This window comes from Perca fluviatilis, chromosome 10 (assembly GCF_010015445.1).
Source record: "Perca fluviatilis chromosome 10, GENO_Pfluv_1.0, whole genome shotgun sequence".
Lineage (NCBI taxonomy): Eukaryota > Metazoa > Chordata > Actinopteri > Perciformes > Percidae > Perca > Perca fluviatilis.
Window position 1 is genome coordinate 32,111,814 of NC_053121.1, and position 22,120 is coordinate 32,133,933.

Consider the following 22,120-nt stretch of genomic DNA (forward strand, 5'->3'; position numbering starts at 1 on the left):
GGAATACTGTGTTTCTGATGCATAAAAGGCTTGGCGCTGTCAACAGAATGAATCCACCAGGGCACATGGAAAACATACTCAGAGCTGCAGCTACAGTTTCTCTGAAAGGGGATAGAGGAAGAGGAAGAGGAGGGTGGATGGGTGAGTGAGGGAGGCAGCTGGAAGGGATTACTGTGCAGTTTCATAGGCAGCACAATTACAAACATACCAAGTGTTAACTTGGCTGTGCAGCATAACACCAATGATGATGCTTTGGCTCTGGAATTGGGACAAACCTTTTTTTTTTTTTTTTTTTTTGGTATGCACGTGTGTGTTCAGGGGTGTTCACAGCTGTGCATAGTTACACACAACTACTTGAATCGCTTCACGGGTAAATTAAAGGCTCTTGGTGAAAGAAAACATTTAGAGGTGTTGTAAACACAATGGGCATGTAAACCAAGTGGGCATCTCTGCTGTGACAAAAACAGGTTTGTCGCCATCCTGCACCGGATCCAGTTACCAAGCCAGGGCATTGAGGCGAGGCCAAGAGAGGGTGACCTTGTCTGTGGCGAAATCTGACACAGGTTTTCACATGCTGGGTGGGGGATTTTTTTCCCTCTATCTCCCTCCCTCTCCCTTTCTCTTTCTTGTTATCTCCTACAGTAGGTGGCTAATTGCTCTGATGTTGTAGATTACATTTAGCGTGCAGCTCTTATTGTTAGTGTGCAGTGCAGTAAGACGTAAAAGCACATACGGTTGAACTGTATTCAAGGTTGCTAGAGTCAGATCACTTTGATTAATTTTTGGTAGTTGTACATTGCGCTTTCCCAAGTTACTAAACTATATTTCTATTTACACTGGATGCAAGTTTTCAGCAGTTTATTCTCCACCCCAAATGTAGTAGCTAAATAAAACCTTAATAATCCCTGAAGATGTATGAGTCAGAGCTCAGAAAAGAGAGAAGTCATAGAAAGATTTGAAAACCAGCCATAGAAGCATAAACACCACTCAACAGAACGGGTTCCTTCAGCTGGTGTAACTCATGATCCTGTTGACAGAGTTTTTTTCAAAATTTTTCAAAGTAAAGTTGTCTTGTGACTTCCTATCGGTGCTAACCTCTTCTTTAAAGCATTATGGCTTGTAGCCTAGCTTGGGAAGGGTAAGCTCCGTTAACACAGAGTTAACAAACTGGCTTTTGGCTGTGTTTGCATCACAGCAAACAAGCTAATGGGGCTAAGCAACCCATATTAATGTTACCTTGTGGCCAGCTGCTATCTGCTGCTAAGTTAGCTCACAGCATGACAGGGATAGTTAGGTGACAACAAGCGTACTACAAAGTTGGTCATATTAATAAGTGGTGAAATAATTAGGTCCTAATCAACAAAGAATTGTTCATGTCTGTTAAAGCCAACTACTGTTGTCCAAGAGCTTCCAATATGGCTGCCAAAGTATGTCATCTACTGCCCGCTGTACTTCCTCTTCGTCAACAACTTTGGGTCATTAATATGGTGACAACTGTAACGTTTAGCCATATACCAATAATAAGGCATGCTATTAACTATGTTAGCTAATGCTAATTACTTACAGTTTTTCAGTATCATCTTTGAACAGACGTAGTTGTCCTCACTGAAGAGACTGAAGTTGTTAGCTTAATCCATCCAGAAAATGTAACTAGATTTGAATGTTTGGGCCATCCTCAAAGTGTCTTAAAAGTGTATTGTAGCATTGCGTAAATGTAGGCACTCGGTAGCAGGAACATTAGAGTGAAAAGGTGTTTTGGGGGACAGAGGCGGTGCTCAGGATCAATCAGTTGTCTGTCCATTGGACTCTATGTCAGGTTTTATTGCCCTGGCAACAGCTGTGTCATGTGTTTATGTGACTTCCATTTACTTTAGTCTAAAGCTTTGGTCTTTTGCAAATAAAAGTGTTCTTACTAGAACTACAAACTAGTTATGTACAATAGTTCAACCATGTCTCCATTATTTTTATTCAATTATTATAAAGACATATAAACATGCTCTCTTTTTTTCAGTCCAAAACCCAAAAATATTGAATGAACTATTATACGTATGAAACAGAAAAACACTGAATCGTCACATTAAAAAAAACTACAACCAGCTATTGTTCAATATTTTTCTTTGACAAATTACTTGAAAAACTAATTGCTTATAAAAACAATTGTTAGCAATTTTCTGTTTATCAACTAATTGATCAGTAAAGTAATCAGTACTTCTGACTCTACAGTATACACTGCTGACAGTATGAAAGGTGTCTTGGCGGACATTATAATAGAGGGACTGGGCAGGTGAGAAAGAGAGAAGAGGGATAGATGCTCTCCCTCTTCTCTCTGTCTTTTTCCCTCTATGTCTTACTCCAGCTTGGGGTGTCTCTATTAACACGTCCGCTATTTTCTCTCTGGACACACACACACACACACACACACACACACACACACCTACATGTATAGACACACTCCTGTCTCTCACCCTGGCCCAGTCTCAGCTCAGGATGAGCGTAAACAAGCTAATGTTTAGATTTCACGGAAGTGGAAACTTATCCGGTCGAGTCGGCTCTGTCACTCAGCAACGCGCCTGTTTATGTTTGTCTCTTCAGTAAGTATCTGCGAGTGGCAGCATATGTGAGTGTAGTCTCTCTGTGTTTTTGTGTGTGTGTGTGTGTGTGTGTGTGTGTGTGTGTGTGTGTGTGTGTGTTGCACACATTCCTTAAAATTAAGCCTTTGTGTATGCGCACAGGTTATTGAAGGCCTACACTGACATTGAGCAGGGCCTCGAGTCGTAATGATGATGGAGATGTCAGCAGTACAGGTGATAATGCTCTTGTTGATTTTGTTATATAGTGCTGTAACTGTACCCTTTTGTAATCAAGAGAGACAAAATCAATACTTAAACTGTTTTAGACTACTTAATCAGAGGTATGTCAACCTTTTTTATTCCACCATCTTACAGCCTTTTAAAATATGTGATGCAACGCTGGCCTGCAAAATAAATGTATTTTAATGGTGCAAAAGTATTGCTGTTTGAAATATTTTGCAACACTGAACCAAGACACTCTCATATTTGGGAGGGGTGCTGCATTCCTTGAGTAATTCATTTTTTTTATCTTCCATTTTTGGCCTTTTTTTTTTCATCATACTTTGGAAAAAATATGTAATTAGTAAGGTTGTCAAAATGAACGCGATAATAACGAGTTAACGCAAATTCCTTTTAACACCAAAAATCTTTTGGATGTGCGCTTAGCAAACGCGTGTTCTGTGATTTGGGCTTCGGGCCGCTCCATAGTTTGGGAAATCAGGAAGCGATGCAGCAGTAACGTTGTAGATGGCTAGCAGAAACCATTAAGTGCTCTGTCATAACATCCAGGGGATCAATAAACCCGCCGTCTGGCTCGCCACGCCATCCGCGGTCTGATCTACGAGTACACCCGCGGTGTGCTGAAGTTGTTCTGGAGAACGTGATCCGTGATGCCGTCACCTAACACCGAGCATGCCAAGAGGAAGAAGGTGATCGCCATGGATGTGGTGTACGCTCTGAAGAGGCAGGGCCGCACCCTGTACAGCTTCCAAGGTTAAACCCGATCATGAATCACAAATAAAAGTTCTGTTATTACGTAATTTTTAACTAAATCAATGATCATTAAAAAGTAGCTCATGAAACAATCCTCCTTGAGAATAAATGGATAAACAAAAATCCCTTTGAGATGGTTCTCTCGACAAGACTAAAGGTATTTGCATGTACTGTCGATGAGAATTGAGTTACCACGTATACGTTGAGTCTCAAATACCACTTTGGCATTAAAAACTTGAAAAGTATCCCTTTTGAAGTTTAGAATAGATATAAGATGTGCGATCAATTTGCGATTAATCGAGATTAATCACGAGTTATCTATGGACAATCATGCGATTAATTGCGATTAAATATTTCAATCGATTGATAGCCCTAATTAGGAAACACGTTAATAATGGCTGAGGGGGGTCGCACTCAGTGAAGAGAAGTTTATTTACAGACATCAAACTATATTTGGCTGTCCAGCCTTCAGCACTGTCACAACTATGCAGTACAGTTGTTTCTTAAATAGCAAAAAAAAGGTGATTCCCTGTAAACACGCTAAGATATTGGTCGATGAAGAATTGTTTCTACCGACCAGGCAGTCTTCGGTTTCCATTTATTTCACCACAGTATACAAGTGACTTGCAACGACTTGCTTGAGGTAATGTATCACAGTGAAACTGTGTATCTGATTCAAAAAGTCTGCACTGTTAACATAAGAGATGCAATAATTGTAGACATAATTGAGGATTGTCTTATCTCAAGCGAGTTTAAAGTGGATTTTAAGGCGATATAGAAATGAAAAAAAGCCCATGGCTGTTTTCAAAGTAATATACTGTTAGCTTTGGTAAATGGACGACAATAATGTTATAAATAGGTAATCTGTTGCAAAATATGCAAGAACACTGGTATAGTCCTTTAAAATGGCCAGAGGTGCAAGGTGAATCTCAGCCTTGTGGCTTTGTCAAATTCTTCAAAGCAATAATCCCTGAAGTCCTCCTCTTTTCTTTCTTTTTTTTTCCACCACTACATGAAGAGGACGACAAGGGCTGTCAGAGAAACACAAAGCACTTAGGATTGCATGTTAGGAGCCGCCTGAATGGCACCAGGCCTAACGAGAGCCCGGCAGGGACCCCGAGGTGGGCCTGGCACCTGCAGTCTGTCTCTGGGAGGAAGTGGGGGCTCTGTGTGTGGGTGGGTGTGTGTAGGAAGGGGATTGGAGGCTTTTGTAAAATGCCAATCTGGATTCTACGGTATGCATAAGCGCATTTTAAGTTATAATTTGTTGCATAGTTCAGTATTTCTCTACCTGAAATAGTGGTTATTAGTGATTATGTGCCTCAGAATTGTTGTTTCTAACCTCTCTATCAGAATTCATACTTTATTTGGAATAGAGCTGCAACGATTACTCGACTGTCAGGAAAATAATTATGTTCCAGCCTCTCAAAATTAGGATTTTTCTTATTTCTAAATTAACTAAACACCTTTCGGTTTTGGAATGTTTGTCGAAAAAAAAAATGAATTTGACGATGCCACTTTTGGCTTCCTGAACTTGTGATGGGCCTTTTTTTTTAAAGTTTTTTAGTTTTTTTTTTTTTTTTCAGTATTCCGATGTTTTATAGACTTAATTGGTTATTGATTGAGAAATTATTTGGTGGATTTATCGATGCAAAAAATATTCCTTAGTCGCGGCCCTGATTTTAAGTTATTCACTCAATAGTCTAGCTTTGCCAGACCTTCCTCCAAGGCGCTGCGGAGGAGGGTCTGGCTAGTCTACACAACATTCCAGGATGGGAGAAAAACGTGCTCTGGTTTATTGGCATTTCTTTAAACCAATCACGATCGCTATGGGCAGCGCTGAGCTCCGCACGGAGCCGTTGCAAAATAGCCTAGGGAAGGAACTAGGGCTGGGCGATAAATCGATTTTATCGATTAACTCGAATGTGTAGTTAACGTGGATTTGTTTAAATTAAAAATCGATTTTCTCCTTTACATCCGCCGACGCTCCCCTCTGGGCTCCAGTAGCTCCGAACGGGCTCATCCCTCCCCCCGCGCGGTTGCCATAGAGATACACAAACAACATGGCAGCGACAGGGACTAACATTAATTATTTTCTGAACCAGTCGTTTCATTACTTAGCTACTTATCTGTAATCTCCGCCGAAATGACCGGCCGCTCGCGGTGCACTGTCCCCAGCTGAGAGTCACCTATTCTCGGATAACTGAACCACCAGCTGACCTGAAGGAGCACCATGCGGGGCACCAGAGGCGGTGTTAAGGAACTCTTTTGCGGCTCAACACATCTACTAAATGCCGCTGATACAACCGAGCTGTAACAGAGGTCTGTAGCGGCTTAAACAACTTGCAATCGCCGCTGTGTAGCACGGAGCTCCGCTTCGACGTTTGTTTTTATCGCTACGAAGGAGCTTGCTACAGGTATGCTACATTCAAGAGACCATGGGATGTTAACGTACGTTACTCAGCAACAGGTGAAAATAGGGGAAGGTTGCGCAATAACGTTAAAATGATTTGAACTTTTAGCGAGGAACGAGAAGTGAATTACCTGTATATGTGAAAACAGCTTTATCTCACGCATCCGTTTTGTTGTTGTTGAATATATAGCCCCAAAAAAAAAAAAACTCAAACCAATTTATATTTCCACAAAATTGGCATGAATAATCATAATGGTATACATGCCCCATGTGTGTGCGTGTGTATATGAGTCAAAACCAAATAAAACTTGTTTTGAACATTTTCTTTGTCATCTGCAGATTGATTTTAAGTAGAGGGAGAAAAAAATCGATTTAAATCTTAAATCAGATTTTTTTTTTTAATCAGGGATATTTTTTTTTTCCATATCGCCCAGCCCTAGAAGGAACTTGTTTTGGTGGAACGTGTACGTTCAAAAGTTGTTTTAGTCGTGTGAGAGAAAACTCAGATTGGACAGATAGTCTAGCTAGCTGTCTGGATTTACCCTGCAGAGATCTGAGGAGCAGTTAACCATAGTCCTCACAAATCGATCACAGTTTAAAATTCCTGCGGCACCCGAGCAATCCCGGAATTTGAACGTCAAGGATATAGACTACTCTCTCAATATCAGATTCACTGATGATACTGGTGTCACCAAGACACCAAGATCATTCCTCCAAGTCCTCACACACCCACACACACACACACACACACACACACACACACACACACACACACACACACACACACACACACACACACACACACACCACCAATTAGCTTAACTTGTTGTTGGACTGTGCCTGGTAGATGAAATTCAGAGATCCTTTTACACTCCTTCATCCCCGACTCACACCCTTTGACATAAACACTTGTATGTACAAACAAAAACACAAGTGCTGTAGAGGGGGAGACCGTAATGGGGGTGATAGTGGCACTGAAAGCTCAGAGTAATGGGTGGAACAATTTAAAAAAGAATCAGAGTAACTATTGGGAAAAACGACAGTCACAGGACGATTTGTCTGAGGTAGCGACTCGACCGGGGAGTTTGGAGGTTGCCCACAGGCTCTGGGGCAGATTATGGAAACCAGACCTGGCGAGTTTACACCGAACGCAAGGCCCCGTAGAATTAAACTGCGAACTGCGGACAGCTCACAGGAAACGCCTCTTTGTAAAGCAAACATACATGTATTTTATGGCAGCCACTTTACTGCTTTTTTTACTTTTGGGCTCCAATGAGTTGACATTTCAACATGGCCTCCGTCTAATTTCCTCTGCTTTTCTTCACCTTTTTTTTGTCTGGTGGGCGACGCCACTCCAACACATACACACACTCTGTCCACCTATTCCTAACAAAATAAGGCTGCTTTTTTGGCAGTGGCCATTTTTATTTTCGTGGAGGTGTGAGGGCCAGCCAGTTGGGGTCGTTTTGACAGATTCAGGGACTTTATTGCATCCCCCAGGGCAGCTGTAGGGGTGTGAGCGCCCCTCCCCCCTACCACCACTTCACCCTCCACCCCAGACCCAAAAGGAGAGCAACACAGCTGCTGCTACTTCTTCTCCCCCTCCCTCCCCTCATCTCAGCCTCTTCACCTGGTCTCCATATGATTGTGACCCTCCAACACACACACGCACACATACACACCATAAAAGGTAAAAGAGGTGTGACATCTAATTCTGTAATGACCTTATGCTCAGCAACACCCACCCTCTGACACACACACACACACACACACACACACACACACACACACACACACACACACCTCTGTGGTTCTGCTAGGATTAGAGTGACTCCTGCTGGGGCCACACATGCTAAAAATGAAAATGTATAAATTTATGACGCTGTAGGACGAAAACAAACACTAAACTGTGCATGTGTTAAAGAAAAATTCCAGTTTATTACAGATTAAATCTTAATTTCGGAACCATTCCTATCAGTCATAATAACACTGTGCTCACTAAGTTAATTGCTGAGATCACAGCGACATCGCTAAGACGAGGGCAAGAAGTACGAGCAGTCAAAAGATCAGATCAGGTTTTAAATAAAGCACTCGATTAGCCACATTTTTTTGGAAGATAAAACAAAGGAAAATGTTACACCCAAACATCCAGCACAGTTTATAGATACGTTTACTCACTTGAAATCCGGCATTGTGCAATTCTTGTGCACTGCATTTTGTAGGAAAATATTAACTAATTTGCAATGCTCTACCATGCCATAGTATTCGTTTTCTAAGAACAAATATCACCTGTTCAAATGGTTTATACCTCATTTTGAAACTACAAATCTTGACTTCCTGCTGGCTGTGCGGAGTAAGTGGGACAGTATGGGGTTAACAGCGCCAGAGTTATTTGGTTCTTGGACACGGTGGCCTCGCCTGCCGGATGCAAGTTTGACTCAAGGGCAAAATCCAGAGTGAAAGCCTCTCATGTTTTTGACTGGTTGCCAACTCTGCTTCTCTCTTCTCTCTCTCTCTCTCTCTCTCTCTCTCTCTCCCCCTGTCATTCTCATCCCTCTCTGCTGTCCCCTCCCCTCTCTCTCTCTGATTTACTCTCTCTTTCTCCTCACTCTGTTCCTCCTCTGATCCACTCCCACATCAAAATCAGGACTGACATAAAGCAGGTCCAGTGTCCCTCTGAATACAGTGAGGCCTCGTACAAAGTTATGTCATCCTTTTTAGAAAGATGTGTGCAGAACTCTTCAGAAGATAGTATACATCTGCTTTAGCTACAAATCAATACATGTGGGATTAATTGATGGAACCAAAATTACTCACCTCAATATGTGGTAAAAGGATTTGCCTCTAAAAAGCTCCTGGAGTTTACACCAAACGCCTATAGCTTCATGTACCAGATTCTGTAAAACAGTATGTTTCAGCAAAGAAAATGCACTCATTAGACTAATCATTGCGCTAACTTCAGTTCATGGGTGGCTGATGTTAATGCCGTGAAGTTGTACGTACAGATCAAGGTATAAAACACTTGTCTTGAATGTTTTGCTGTCTTAATACAGGCCACACACCCAGGAATGACTGCATTATGTTGCTTTTAGTGTGGTAGCAGGACAAAAGTAAATGGCACATTTCACAGAAGTGCCATAGATGCCGCACAGTCTTGCCATGGATGCATGTTGCACAATCGATGCAAGGTCTGGAAGGATTCTCATCTATGAAAACAAATTCCCTCCCAAACCACGCAAGAAACAAAACCTGGCTCTGGATTGAAGTGTATGGACCAAGTCTGACAACACCGTAAGACTTTGAAATTGAGCTTCTCCCTAAAGAGAATGGGAAATCCATAAAGGCGCAACCTTTTTAATTTTAGCAGCCACTTTCACTGATTTATTAGCACAGTAGACTGCTGTTGAAGTAGACAGAATAAGTTTAATACCTAAACGATTGTTTTTAACCTGATGATAACCAACATTTGCTGCCATTTATTCTTTCTTTTCCCAAATCTGAACTCCAGAAGTAGATCTCTCTGACCTTTCTGTGAGCTTTTGGTTCCCATTGTGCTCTCTGCATTTTTTGTTTGGTGTGTGTGTTCTGCATAAATCCGGGGTGGCCCATCTCAGAGTCAGTATGACTCACCAAGGCCTCTGAGGATTGTGGACTGACAGGTTAGGAAACCACATACAGCAAATGCCTTCAGGCAGGGAACACAGGCAGGGAACATAGTCAACTCACGTCTCCTCAGACAAGCCACCTATTCAGCCAGACGGCCTGCTATCATCCTGCACGTTGGAAAAGGCACCAACAAAAATATTTTTTGAAGAAAAGAGAGACTTCACCAGATGTGCAGGGAAGAACTTATTCATCATGTTCAGTGTCATGGACCCAGTGTTTCCTTTCATATCATCTAAAGGGAGTGTGAGCAACAAGGCAGATCTGATCTTAATTTAGCCGCACCGCGTCTAAGCTTCCAGCTAAGAATAAGACACCTGAATTGCGGGGGCGTCTGTTTGTAAACAGTTTGTAGACGTAGCTCAGAGCAGGTCACATTGAAGCTGGCCAAGAATGTGCTCAGCAACAAATGCTCCAAGGAGAAGATTCCCAGCATTCCTCGCTGGTTAGGGAGAGGTACCGGCCATCGCAGATAGGAAGTCGTCTGTCATTAAGGGGTAATCACTTCTTGAGGAGGATTGCAATGCCTGGAATGATTACTGTTGTTATCGGCAGTGAAACTTGCCGCAGAGAGAGCGGATGAGATTTTTTTTTTTCTCTCTCTCTCTTCTCTTTCTGTTTTCTCTCTTTGTGTGTTTTGATCAGCTTGACTGATCCAGCGTAGGCCCCACTTGTTTTTTACAACTTTCTCACCATTGCGCTCGGCTTAATTTTGCATTGCAGGGTAGTCCACAATGCACACTCGCCCAGATTTAGTGGTGTATAAATGCTTCGATGTTGACTTAAAGCTAGTTGGTATTTCTTACCTAGGGGCATTTCTAATTTCTAATGGCTCATGTGTAATGATGCATAACGTGTCAGTGGTGCAACAAGGTGGATGCGATCCGTCACGCAGACTCGTGTAAGACAAACAGAGAATTTATCCGACTGCATTTTGTTGATGGTGGTTTTCTGTCTCCCATGCCACTTATCTGTGTTTGTTTGTAGGGTTTTGGTCCTTTAGTCCTTTCAAGTGGCTCGTCTGGGTCTCTTGGTCTGGCTGTTTTTGTCGTCTCTTTTCTTTTCTCTTTCCCTCCCTCCTTCTTCTCTTGCCCTCTGCCAGTCGAGCCAAGACTTCAGGTGCAATGATGCCGTTACGAAAAGAGCCCGTCAACGCTTGCCCGACATGCCAAGCCAAGTATTTGTCTCTCGGGGTCCCCCCCTTACCTCCTCCTCCTCCTCTTCTCCTACCCCCACCCCTGGACCCTTGAGAACAGGAAGTGTATCTTGTTAAGTGATGGATGGGCCCCCTGCTCTTGCTGAGAGGAAAGAAAAAAAAAAAAAACTTTCTTTCCCTCCAGGGCAGTCAGATGAGTTTAGCAGTCTCAAAGCTGAGGGTCGGCTCTGCTTTTTGGGAGCGCCTTGGAACCCTTGGAGCCTGAGCGCCTGGAAGCCACGGGCACTTCTCCATTATGTGTGTGGAGAGAATTAACGGCTGATAAAGTAGCAGACGGCGTCTTTGCACTGGGAGAAATGGATCGGAAATGAAAAAGACCAAGCCGAAGAGTGTTTACCAGAATTGCATTTGCATTGCATTTGTTTGTTGTGCAGTGGCGTGTCTGTCTGTGTTGAGTTATTTAGCCGGGGGTCAGCAGGTTTGTGTTGGCATGCAGCCGCTAGATTCTTCCAGGGAGAGCAACTCAGGAAGTGTCCCTGGCACATCCTCTGCATAGTGCAATACGCACTGACGCGACTGGCTCGACCTGCTGTGACACACAACCAAAGACTGCAATCCACACTGCATGTGTCTCACCTTCTGCACACACACACACACACAAACCTACAATACACACTAATCTGTGGGAAGAACCTTGACATCAAACTAACGCTCACATGTGTTGTTTTATAGTTGTTTTGCCAGACGCATCTTATCAAGTCCCCCAAGTCTCAAGCCCTTAAAGCCCTCAAACCTGCTATCCATCCATCTCCCAGCAGGTCTCCCCAACAGCCATCCTTTGCCCGCTTTAAATGAAAGTGACGTTATTCCTCTCAATCCGTTCCGTTATGTGGATGGTTCGTCACCCACAGCCAGACCCAGAATCCAGAGACCTGAAAAACACAACATTTCCTCTCATGATCCATTGCTCCTTTGTCAGCCATGGCTCTGTTGTGGTTACCTCAGGGTAGCTACTAATGTTTGTCTTTAGTTTCCATCCGCTCATGTTGCATACACATACACAGGAACACAAAAAGCAACAGATAAAAGGCGGAAAAACTGTCCATCGCCTTAGTAAACGGTAATTGGTTATCCAGAGGGGAAATAAAGAAAACCATAAAACAAAACTCTTAAAATCGCATCCGGCACACTTTGCAAGCAGATGGACTTAAAATTTAACATGGCAAAGACCGTTTAATGGTTTCTGTCATATTGAGTAAAGGGCTGCAACTCCCAATGTTTGTCTTTATCACTAAGGTTATGGAAATAGCAGGTGACAAAAGAATAACCCCTCAAAGTCCATTGTGGATGTTCAAATTTCCATATTTTTTTAAGGCCCTTCGAGGGCTTCTTGTCCACGTTGGCTTTAAAGCTGAAGTTCAAAGTTTATTCTTGACGTTGGAAACGGCAGTTGAAAAAGCAATCTTTCGTTTATCTTTTTCATTATTGTTTCAACTGTCACAGTTCTTTTCAGACTAATAAATTAAGCAACTACCCTTCACAATTTCCCGGAGCCCAGGTTGACATCCTAATGACTTTTTTTGTCTGACCAGCAGTCTAAAATCCAAAGAGGTTCGGTTTACAAAAGTATAGGATAGTGGAAAAAAAGCAGTAAATCCTCACATTTCAGAAGCAACATTTTCGCTTGATAAATAACGAATTTATTAATTATGTGTACTAATTGTCAAAGTTATCATTTCAGCAGTACTTGGATTCATGAAACCCTTTTAATATAATTTACAACCTAATGCAAATTGTCCTGCTTTGCTCATGGACATTCTATAAATGTTCAGAAACTAAGCTTATGAAAGAAACGAGGAAGCTGTCGGGCCTGGGAGACACATGGTGCATGCAGAGACGCAAGAATAGCAGTGTGATGTCTATGCAAACAAGAGTTCAAAGGCTGCTGGTCCAGTCCCTCCAACCTTCACTGATCCCTCCTGACGTGACCTCCTGCATGGCTTGCGTCTGCGTGTGTCTCCTGCCTCGTCTTTGCCGGCCCGGGGTTTAGCCCCGCTGTGGCCTGTCTGGCCCAAAGCCAGGGACTCCACTGTCTTTACAACCAGGCCTCACCGAGTCTTGGGGGAAGAACAAAAATGAAACTGTCAGTTCCAGTTGTTTGTTTTTTCTGTTGATTCTTCATTCCAGCGCTGAAATTAAATGCTAATTCACGGCGAGTCAAATGCATGTTCGCTATTTTCAAATCCTGCTGTTCTTTAGCTAGCTGGCTGGTCAAAATGGATACACTACCCAAACCAAACAATAACCACACCATACCACAGCTTGTCACGGCCTGGCTGAGGAAAGCGAATGGAGACACGGCATATTTGTCTGTCCGTCTGACTGTCTGTGTTTGAGAGGCGCCTGCCACTTAATGACGTCTGACAAGCGAGACAGTGGCGGCTTTGGGTACTCAAGGACTGTTTTGGGGTCACGGAGATGTGATCTGTAGGAAGTGGAGGGTTTATCAGATAACGTCAACATTGTCTCCACGCTGACTGTTAGAAGTTTCACAGTTTGCATTTTAGGCATTTGGTTCATGGTGCCGTCTAAAGAGGTGTACTATTAATGCAGGAGTAGAGGAAGCTTCAGTTCCTACTGTCGATCTCCACCATAACACGCAAGCAGTAAGGAGGTCAAAGTTCAGAGCCATAGTATCCTGACAGTATTTTTGTTACGCCAAAGCATCATGTAAAAAAGATTTGCTGGAATAGTGTGATTATATTTCCGTTGTAAGCCAAAGAAGATTTCACTGATGCTCAGTTTTAATGTGAAAGCCTTAACTCGATGGACTTGCATGTGACAATTTGTGAAATATGATGGTAAACCAGAGGCTTACAGTGTTTTTCCATCCCACAGGCTCTAATGCGTCCAGGTCGCCTTGACCGAATCGTCTATGTGCCTCTTCCAGATGCTCCGACCAGACAAGAGATATTTTCTCTCCAGTTCCGCAACATGCCTGTGGCCCAAAATGTGTGTCTTAATGACCTGGTGACTCAGACCAACAAGTATTCTGGAGCAGAGGTGAGTTACATTTCCTTTAAATGATTTATAATGAGTGCAACAGGAAAAGATCCATCTACATCTTTTGCACTGAGATATGCAAAAGATTTCTTGAATGAACTCCGTCCTCTACAAACCAATACACGTGTGGTCTGCCCCAAGTCCACCTCAATTTAAAATCTGACCGGCGCCTTTAAAAAAAAGATATTTTCTGTGTTGTTTAAGCTTTTCAAAGTTTAAAACATTTTTGTGGTTTGATTGTTTAAATAATCAAAGCCATCTAGTTTTCTCTCACCAGATTTGGTGATGTTGGATTGACAACCAACTTTTCAGACTTGTTACTTGTCAGCTCAAGCAGAAAAATAGTTTTCATATCTTACTAAACATCAGGTTTAATAATCCAATGCAAAGGGCGCCCGACCCAAGGATTCAAACTGGCAACACTGCATTTACAAGCCTACATCTTTACCTTTTGTCTGGTTCTGCACCCTAAATAAGGAACTACATTGCATTGAGATGCTACTGCGCTTTTCCATGATGTCTGTGTCGTGTCTGTACTGTGTCACAGAGCGCCCTCGTGATCTCACAGCAGACTGGGACTGATCGTACAAACACTCCTTTGTGTGACAGATTTGTCTCTCTGCATTCATCTGCCGCGTGATTCACATTGCCTTGAGCAGAGAATCTGCTACCGTCTACGCGACACGAATAACTAAGAAACCGTGAGGAGAAAGGGCTCAATTTTGAAAAGAATGCGTCACCTTTTGGCCAAATAAACTCGTTTACCAACTTTAAGTTTGGATGGTTTTAGCCTGTGCATATTATTTACTGCAGAGTATAAGTGATGAAGAGTGTTTTCTGTACGGGGGCCTGGTTCTCTCTCTATCTGTCTTGTTCTTGTCAGAGAAATCATGTTTGTCTTTGACCTTCAACGTGACTCAGAGTCCATACACCATTCGACAGAGAAAAATAACATTCCCACAAGATGTACAGTATCTTTCCCCCTGAATGTAAATCCCAGCTGTATATTTACACTTCAAGGGTCACAGACATGATAGAAATGTCATGCTGGTCTTCTGACAGGCTCAGAAAACAACCATTTAAAAAAGATTCAGACACTACCGTGCCTTGGCAGGCTTTGAAAAACACAGATTTCATTGTTGTCTCAGTCATGCTTTCTGTGTGACATGTTTGTGAAAGAAGCCGTGTACATAAGAAGTTGTGATGACTTGGTTATGTCATATGACTGCCTGGTTTTAAAGCAGATGTTGGGGGGGGGGGATGGAGTCCTGAATTGAATTGTTTTGAACCCTTTCAGATTGATCTTCAGATTCCCAGCTTTCAGATGATGTGTTCCACTTCTATGTGGCTTATACTGTTGACCTTCCATGTATCCCTTTAATCTTATAGAGAATTACTCAAGCTTTGATACCAGGTTTTCAAGAGCTTTAACACTTTCACTTAACACACACACCACACACAATAAAACATTTCTTTCAGCAAGCTCAGAAAACTGTTTATCAGTTCTAAAATCAAGTCTGATCAGGACGGCGAGGTGTTGAGCTGTTTCCGTCTTTTCTCTTGACATTATGATCCTCTCGAGGGCAGTCTGAGGTCATCTATAGGGCCTCCTCATATCCTAAAGTACAAGCTCTCTCCCTGATTCCTGACTCGGCTGCCCCCACTCCAAAAAGCAGCCTAAAGCAGGCGTACACCTGGAGGAGGTATGCAGTAAGAAACCAATCCCCCCGCTATCAGGTGTTGTGTTTGACATCGGGGATTCTGGTATACTGTCTCATCTGTGGAATGGAGGTTTGCAGTCACTTGCCATTGAGTTCTTGAAACCCCCCGGAAAAAAATCAAAGAAATGCCACAGTCAAGCTGATAACCGTTCATAGGTGGGGGGAAAAAAAGCCAGGTCTCACCTGTGTACAGATTATATTTTACATACCAATGCTATAGATCAGATGAGATGAGATGAAACTTTAAACTCCCGGGATCACCGAGGGGAAGTTTGAGAGAAAACAGGATACAGATAACAGAGCAACACAGTACTAAAGATAATGCTGTGTTTACAAGAAAAGAGCACCAAGGGACAAATGCAGCAAATCACCAAGTAAATAAACAAGTAAATGTCCAAACACACTGACTGCTGATTGGTCACATCTTGACTGGCTGTTCTTATGCTCATATATGTTACTGTTATGCTTAAAGATATTACACATTACAGAGATACCTCGTAATGTGTAAGTTTTTTCTTTCTATTTCTACTGAAAGAACAGCCAGGGCTTTTAAATGGAGCAGATTCAAAAGTGTTTGTGTTTCCTGCAGCAGGAAGACACTGGTCACCGCAGTTTACAGTCAATGGAATTGCAGTACATCCAGTAAATGTTGACTACTCAGAAAATGTTTCCGGTAATAAAGTGAAAAGAACCCAGACAGATCAGCTGCTGATTATGAGTTTCTCTGACAAAATAATAATAGTAAAACTTTAAACTGCAATTAGTGTTTTTAAAAGCCCGTTATCACCCTGATTTTTGGACTAATGACTTTTTTTATCAGATTGTTTGTTAAATAAACAAAGATACATTCTCTTTGGTATATGTATATTCATAGAAAATATTAGAAATGTATCCACATGTGTGTGTGTATATATATATATATATATATATATATATATATATATATATATATATATAGATATATAGATATTCACAGGTATATATAGATATATAGATATTCACAGGTATATGTAGAAATCAGCTGTATAAATCTCAAACAGCAAGCAAATAAATCATTACAACCAAAAAATATTAGAAATGTATCCAAAACCATAACAATGACATGTCTATTGAAATAAAATATACAGTATGACAATATAAAGATGAAAATATCACTTACAGAAAGATGTTATTATCATATGTTTTACCTTTTTTCCCGTTACTTCAAACATAATAAACAGTATTTCTGATCAAACTATCTCCCAAACTGTCTTGAGTGCAAACTTAATGCTTTTAATGCAAATCATGATACCAAACAACGATCTCAAACTGTTACTTTAATGAAAATGAACAGATGAGGCCTTTAGGCAGCAGATATTATGTAACATGCAGTATTATACAATAATATATTTGTAGATTAGAAATATATACTGTATGCAACATTTTCTCAGTCAGTATTATGACAAGTTCCTGTACCACACATCCTCCGGCAAAGTTAAAAACTTATATAACCGGTAGGATTCAGTGGTGTGGACACTGAGAGTAGCTGGACCTCTCCAGAGCACTGAGCCATTATATTTGACTTGGCATGCTAACTGCTAATGCAGTAGGCAACTGGGTGAGCCGCAGCCGACTAGCATCGGTCAGCCGTGCATCAAGCCCCACGCTGCCAGGGATCGAGCTGGGTGAAAGGGGCGGGGGCATCTTGCTATAAATCAATAGCAAGATGCTTTTTTAAAACTGGAGGCTGCGAGTTCAGTTTCAGTTTTTATATCATACGCTGAATAGCTCCGTCTCTCCCTCTGTTGTTGTCACCTACCATACGATATGATACACTTAATGTCCCTGGGGGATTCATTTTGCACAATGATGCTGCATACATTACAAACAGTCAGTAGTAATTTACAATCAGATTAAAAGATACCGGTCAATAAATAGAAAACTGTCGATCAATAAATATAGCTGGTGCAATGGTAGCAGGTAATAAATAAGTACAAGTCTTCTCTGTTGCCGTGGATATGGGATGGGGCCCATATATATATATATATATATATATATATATATATATATATATATATAGTACAGGCCAAAAGTTTGGACACACCTTCTCATTCAATGTGTTTCTTTATTTTCATGACTATTTACATTGTAGATTCTCACTGAAGGCATCAAAACTATGAATGAACACATGTGGAATTATGTACTTAACAAAAAGTGTGAAATAACTGAAAACATGTCTTATATTTTAGATTCTTCAAAGTAGCCACCCTTTGCTTTTTTGATAACTCTGCAAACCCTTGGTGTTCTCTCAATGAGCTTCATGAGGTAGTCACCTGAAATGGTTTTCACTTCACAGGTGTGCTTTGTCAGGGTTAATTAGTGGAATTTTTTCCCTTATTAATAAAAAGCAAAGGGTGGCTACTTCTAAAATATATAAGACATGTTTTCAATTATTTCAACCACACTTTTTATTAAGTACATAATTCTATATGTGTTCATTCATAGTTTTTGATGCCTTCAGTGAGAATCTACTATGTAGATAGTCATGAAAATAAAAAGGAAACGCATTGAATGAGAAGGTGTGTCCAAACTTTTGGCCTGTACTATATAATATATATATATATATATATATATATATATAAGGGTCCAGAATTTAGAATTAGCTACACCCCTGGTGTTGATTACTTTTATTGTATTTATTGCTATTAGTATTTGTTGCAACCGTGGCCCGTTATCCTGTGTAAAGTTTTAACCAACCTCGATGCCCTATGGCTTGCAACCTGGCCACATGACAGTGTTGCAGGTGACCCTGTATTGGCGGCAGGGAACAAGGGAGAATGATTTTTATATTTTATTACTTAGTTTTGTTTTTTTACACATCTCTCTCCGTATGAAAACTCGACGAGGGAGCTGATTAGTCGAGCGTTTTGCGGATGGCTCGCACATTGTTGTCGAAGTGATGCACGAATGGGCGCATTGAGCACGTTTCAGTCCTCAGACTTGGCAGTCCGACTACCTAAAGCTTTGGCTTTAATTACATTCCTGGGATTTCAGACTTGTTTGAGAGAAGAGGGAGGCAGGGTCGAAAGGAGTAGGAGGTTGGGGGGGGGTCATGCAGGAGGACACGGTTGTTGTCAGCTCAGAGCTAGAAGCTTGTTAAAATCACCTGTCTTCCTATCTGCCCCGAGTGACATCTGGTTTCACACACACCTTTAACTCACACTCAGCCCAGAATATTGCTGCCGGCTCTCCTTACTAACCTCTGCCATCACTTTCCTGAACAGAAGCAACATTTGATACTGTAATCACAGTGTTGTCTCGAAAGAGAAGAAGGGCTTAACTTGCTCCTGAAGGAAGGTGTGATGCTACTCCACTTCTCTCTCTTTTTTTTTCAATTTATGATCAAGCCCTGACAGGAAAAGACCTGGAGGATTGATTGCACCCTGTCACATGCACTGAGTCAGTTCCAGGCCTTGTTTGTAGCCTTGCTGAAAAGCTGAAGCCTCTCAGTTGTTTTCACAGCTTTTTATTTTTTATTTTTTACATTTCAATATAAAGAGATTTAATTCCAAAAAGATTTTTGCTATAGAGGTGAGAAAAATCTTGACCACACAGACACTCATTTAGTCAACAAAATGTTTTATTTAAGATATTGCCAGTGAGCATGTGTACACATTTACTCATGTCTTACGCAAGCTTCAAGTTTTGGAAAAGTTCTAAATCCATGGCAAATTGTGCATTATGTCTTTTTAATCTACTGTCATAATGATCCTACTTTATATAGTCTTACATATATAGGCTACATGCATATTTTGTCTATATGGGAGCTTTAGCTGAATCCATTAAAGAAATGATCCTGCAGCTAGCTTTTCAGTATTCCAAACTCTTTGGTAATGCTGCCTCTGTAGAGATTATTATGGCTCTATAAAAATAAACGCGGTGGGACATCTTTTAGACTTCCCAACTCGCTGCCTTGTTAGCTAAGTCCACTTACTTGGTTGGATGGGGTTGAATAAAAGTGTAAGTTTAAGTAAGTGTAATATTACAGGATTTAGGAATGAATCAAAATGTATGTTCAACAAAACATACACATTAGGAAACAAAGGATCAAAAGACTTCATCAAATAGGCTGGTGCAGGCTGAATCCATACGATCAGAAATCTATGCCCAGATAACAAAAACTCAAACATAAATCAGTGTTTTCTTCTCTGTGTCCTCTCAGTAATATTCACACACACACACACACACACTCACACACACACACACACACACACTCTCACTCACTCACACACACACCTGTGTTGATCAAATTAGTCTCGTGAAGTGAGACACATTTTTCAAAAACATCTGGTGTCGTACTCACTGATGAGTGTTTTTCCCCGGCTGGAGAGACAACCAAGCTGATCACAGCTCCGTTGGTGGGTATAAGAATGGGGACTTCATATTTCTGCGCCTGTGCAATCAGCATATTTTTTTGGAACCACGTATAAAAAAATCTTCACTGGTCGTAGCAACCGGTACTGCAGCTTCCCTGTTGACTGAAAATTACATTGTGCAAATGTCCTGATATTTTCATTGAATATAATATAAATGTTGTTTTTTTTACTGCTCTCCTTTGCCAACGGTTGAGCATGTACAGATTAAAGAAAGGCTTTTCTGTTTGCTGTTCCTCAGATGCACACACATTGATGTGTGTCCTTCAGTATAGCCTGTTTGGAATAAACAGGAAAGGAACTGAGTCACTGAGTGCACAACTTATAGAAACTCATTAAGCTTCATTAACCGAGTGTGCTGCAGACCTCCCTGTGCTGTGTGATTGACAGGGGACCTCTAGGAGGTGAAGTGCAAAAACACCACAGCAATGAGCACTTAGCAGATGTTGACAAGTTCTTTTTTTTTAAAGATTATTTTGTGGGCATTTTAGGCCTTTATTTGACAGGACAGCTGAAGACATGAAAGGGGAGAGAGAGAGAGGGGGAATCACACACAGCAAAGGGCTGCAGGTCGGAGTCGAACCCGGGTCCCGCTGCGTCAAGGAGTAAACCTCTATATATGGGCGCCCGCTCTACCAACTGAGCTATCTGGGCGCCCGACAAGTTCTTGACAAAAGAAATCAGGATTTCCCCGCATGCAGAGGTGGAAAGTAATGAAATACATTTACTCACATTACTGTATTGAGTAGTATTGTTGTGCATTTTGTATTTGCAAAACGAACGTGCGAACGTGTGCAGCTTCTTCTTCTCTGGTTGGTATACATCCATGGGTCAGGTCAGACCCAAGGATGTGTCGGCAAGCCGCGAACTGAGCTCAGGAGACGTTAGCACGGACGTGAATGAGCTGTTATCCCTCAAAAATGATAGCTAATGGGAAAGAAAGAGGTCGATACAGAGTGCCGAGTTTTTAACCAAACATGGACTTCTAAGTATTTATTTACTGAAGTCAAAGGTAAAGCTGTGTGCTTAGTTTGCGGAGAACAGATCGCTGTGTTAAAGGATTATAATTTGAATTGCCACTACAATACTAAACATGCAGAGAAATTCAACAACTTGACTGATGCAGAGCGGGCACGGACATCTGAAGCTTTGCTTTGCTTTGCTACATGGCAAAAGCAACAAGGCATCCAGGGATGCAGCAGTCAAGACCAGATTTGTGATATCTCACAAAATCCCAAAAAACAGTAAGTAAGTAAGTAAAGGGGAGTTTATTAAAGAGTGTTTGGTGGACTCTGCTGCGCTAATATACCCAGAGAAAAAAGAGACGTTTGAGAACGTGCTGCCTGACATAAAGAATTGAGTTTAGCCTATTGGTCTGGCCCTCCACAACAGTCCCTGTTTCTCATGTGGCCCCTTGGGAATATGAATTGCCCACCCCTTGCCGTTGGACAACGTATGTAGGAGACTGGCTAAGTTAATTCACATACATCTAATTAGCTCATACGGGCTACTTAGGTGTGTAGAAGCTAGCTGCTAGTCTGGGCTGTGAACATTAGGATCTAACCCATTTGTGGAGTCAAAAGACATGATTTGGCCTTGATTTGCATTATAACTGTTGTTTATGTTTGTGAAGAAAAGAAGGATGGCCCTCAGAACTAACAATGTATGACACTGTCACTTTCAATTGATTGTTTGAAAATATTTTATGGGATGGTCTGAACTGAAATTACACAGTATACCTTTCTAAGGGTTTTAAATGTCATGTGTGACATGTGTTATGTTGTTATTACATGTGTATACATTTGTATAGATGTTTATACATTTGTATATATTTTTCTTTAATTACAAACAAAATAGTTTTGGATTTATGACCCCTTGTCCTATTTTCATTACATGGGAGAGATCCCCCCCCCCCGCCCTGTTTTACAGTTGTTTTTTTATGTAACTAAGTAACTTTTACTTAAAGTACATTTTAAACTTGAACTACTTATTACTTGAGTAATATTTCATCAAAGTATTGGTACTTTTACTTGAGTACAATATTTTAGTACTTTTTCCACCTCTGCCCACATGAACACAGTGAGAGCAGAACTGAAAGTTGCTGTTTAGATGCAGAGCACGTTGAGGTG

General features: G+C 41.4%; 1 protein-coding gene across 1 annotated transcript in view; it reads left to right on the plus strand.

Moving 5' to 3' along the window:
- The window catches only part of spata5 (spermatogenesis associated 5), a 123,230-nt gene that overhangs the window by 86,631 nt on the left and 14,479 nt on the right, over nucleotides 1-22,120 (plus strand). Inside the window, exon 16 of the mRNA XM_039813243.1 lies at nucleotides 13,694-13,858. Coding sequence (XP_039669177.1) covers nucleotides 13,694-13,858 — 165 coding nt within the window. The remainder of the gene's footprint in view (nucleotides 1-13,693; nucleotides 13,859-22,120) is intronic.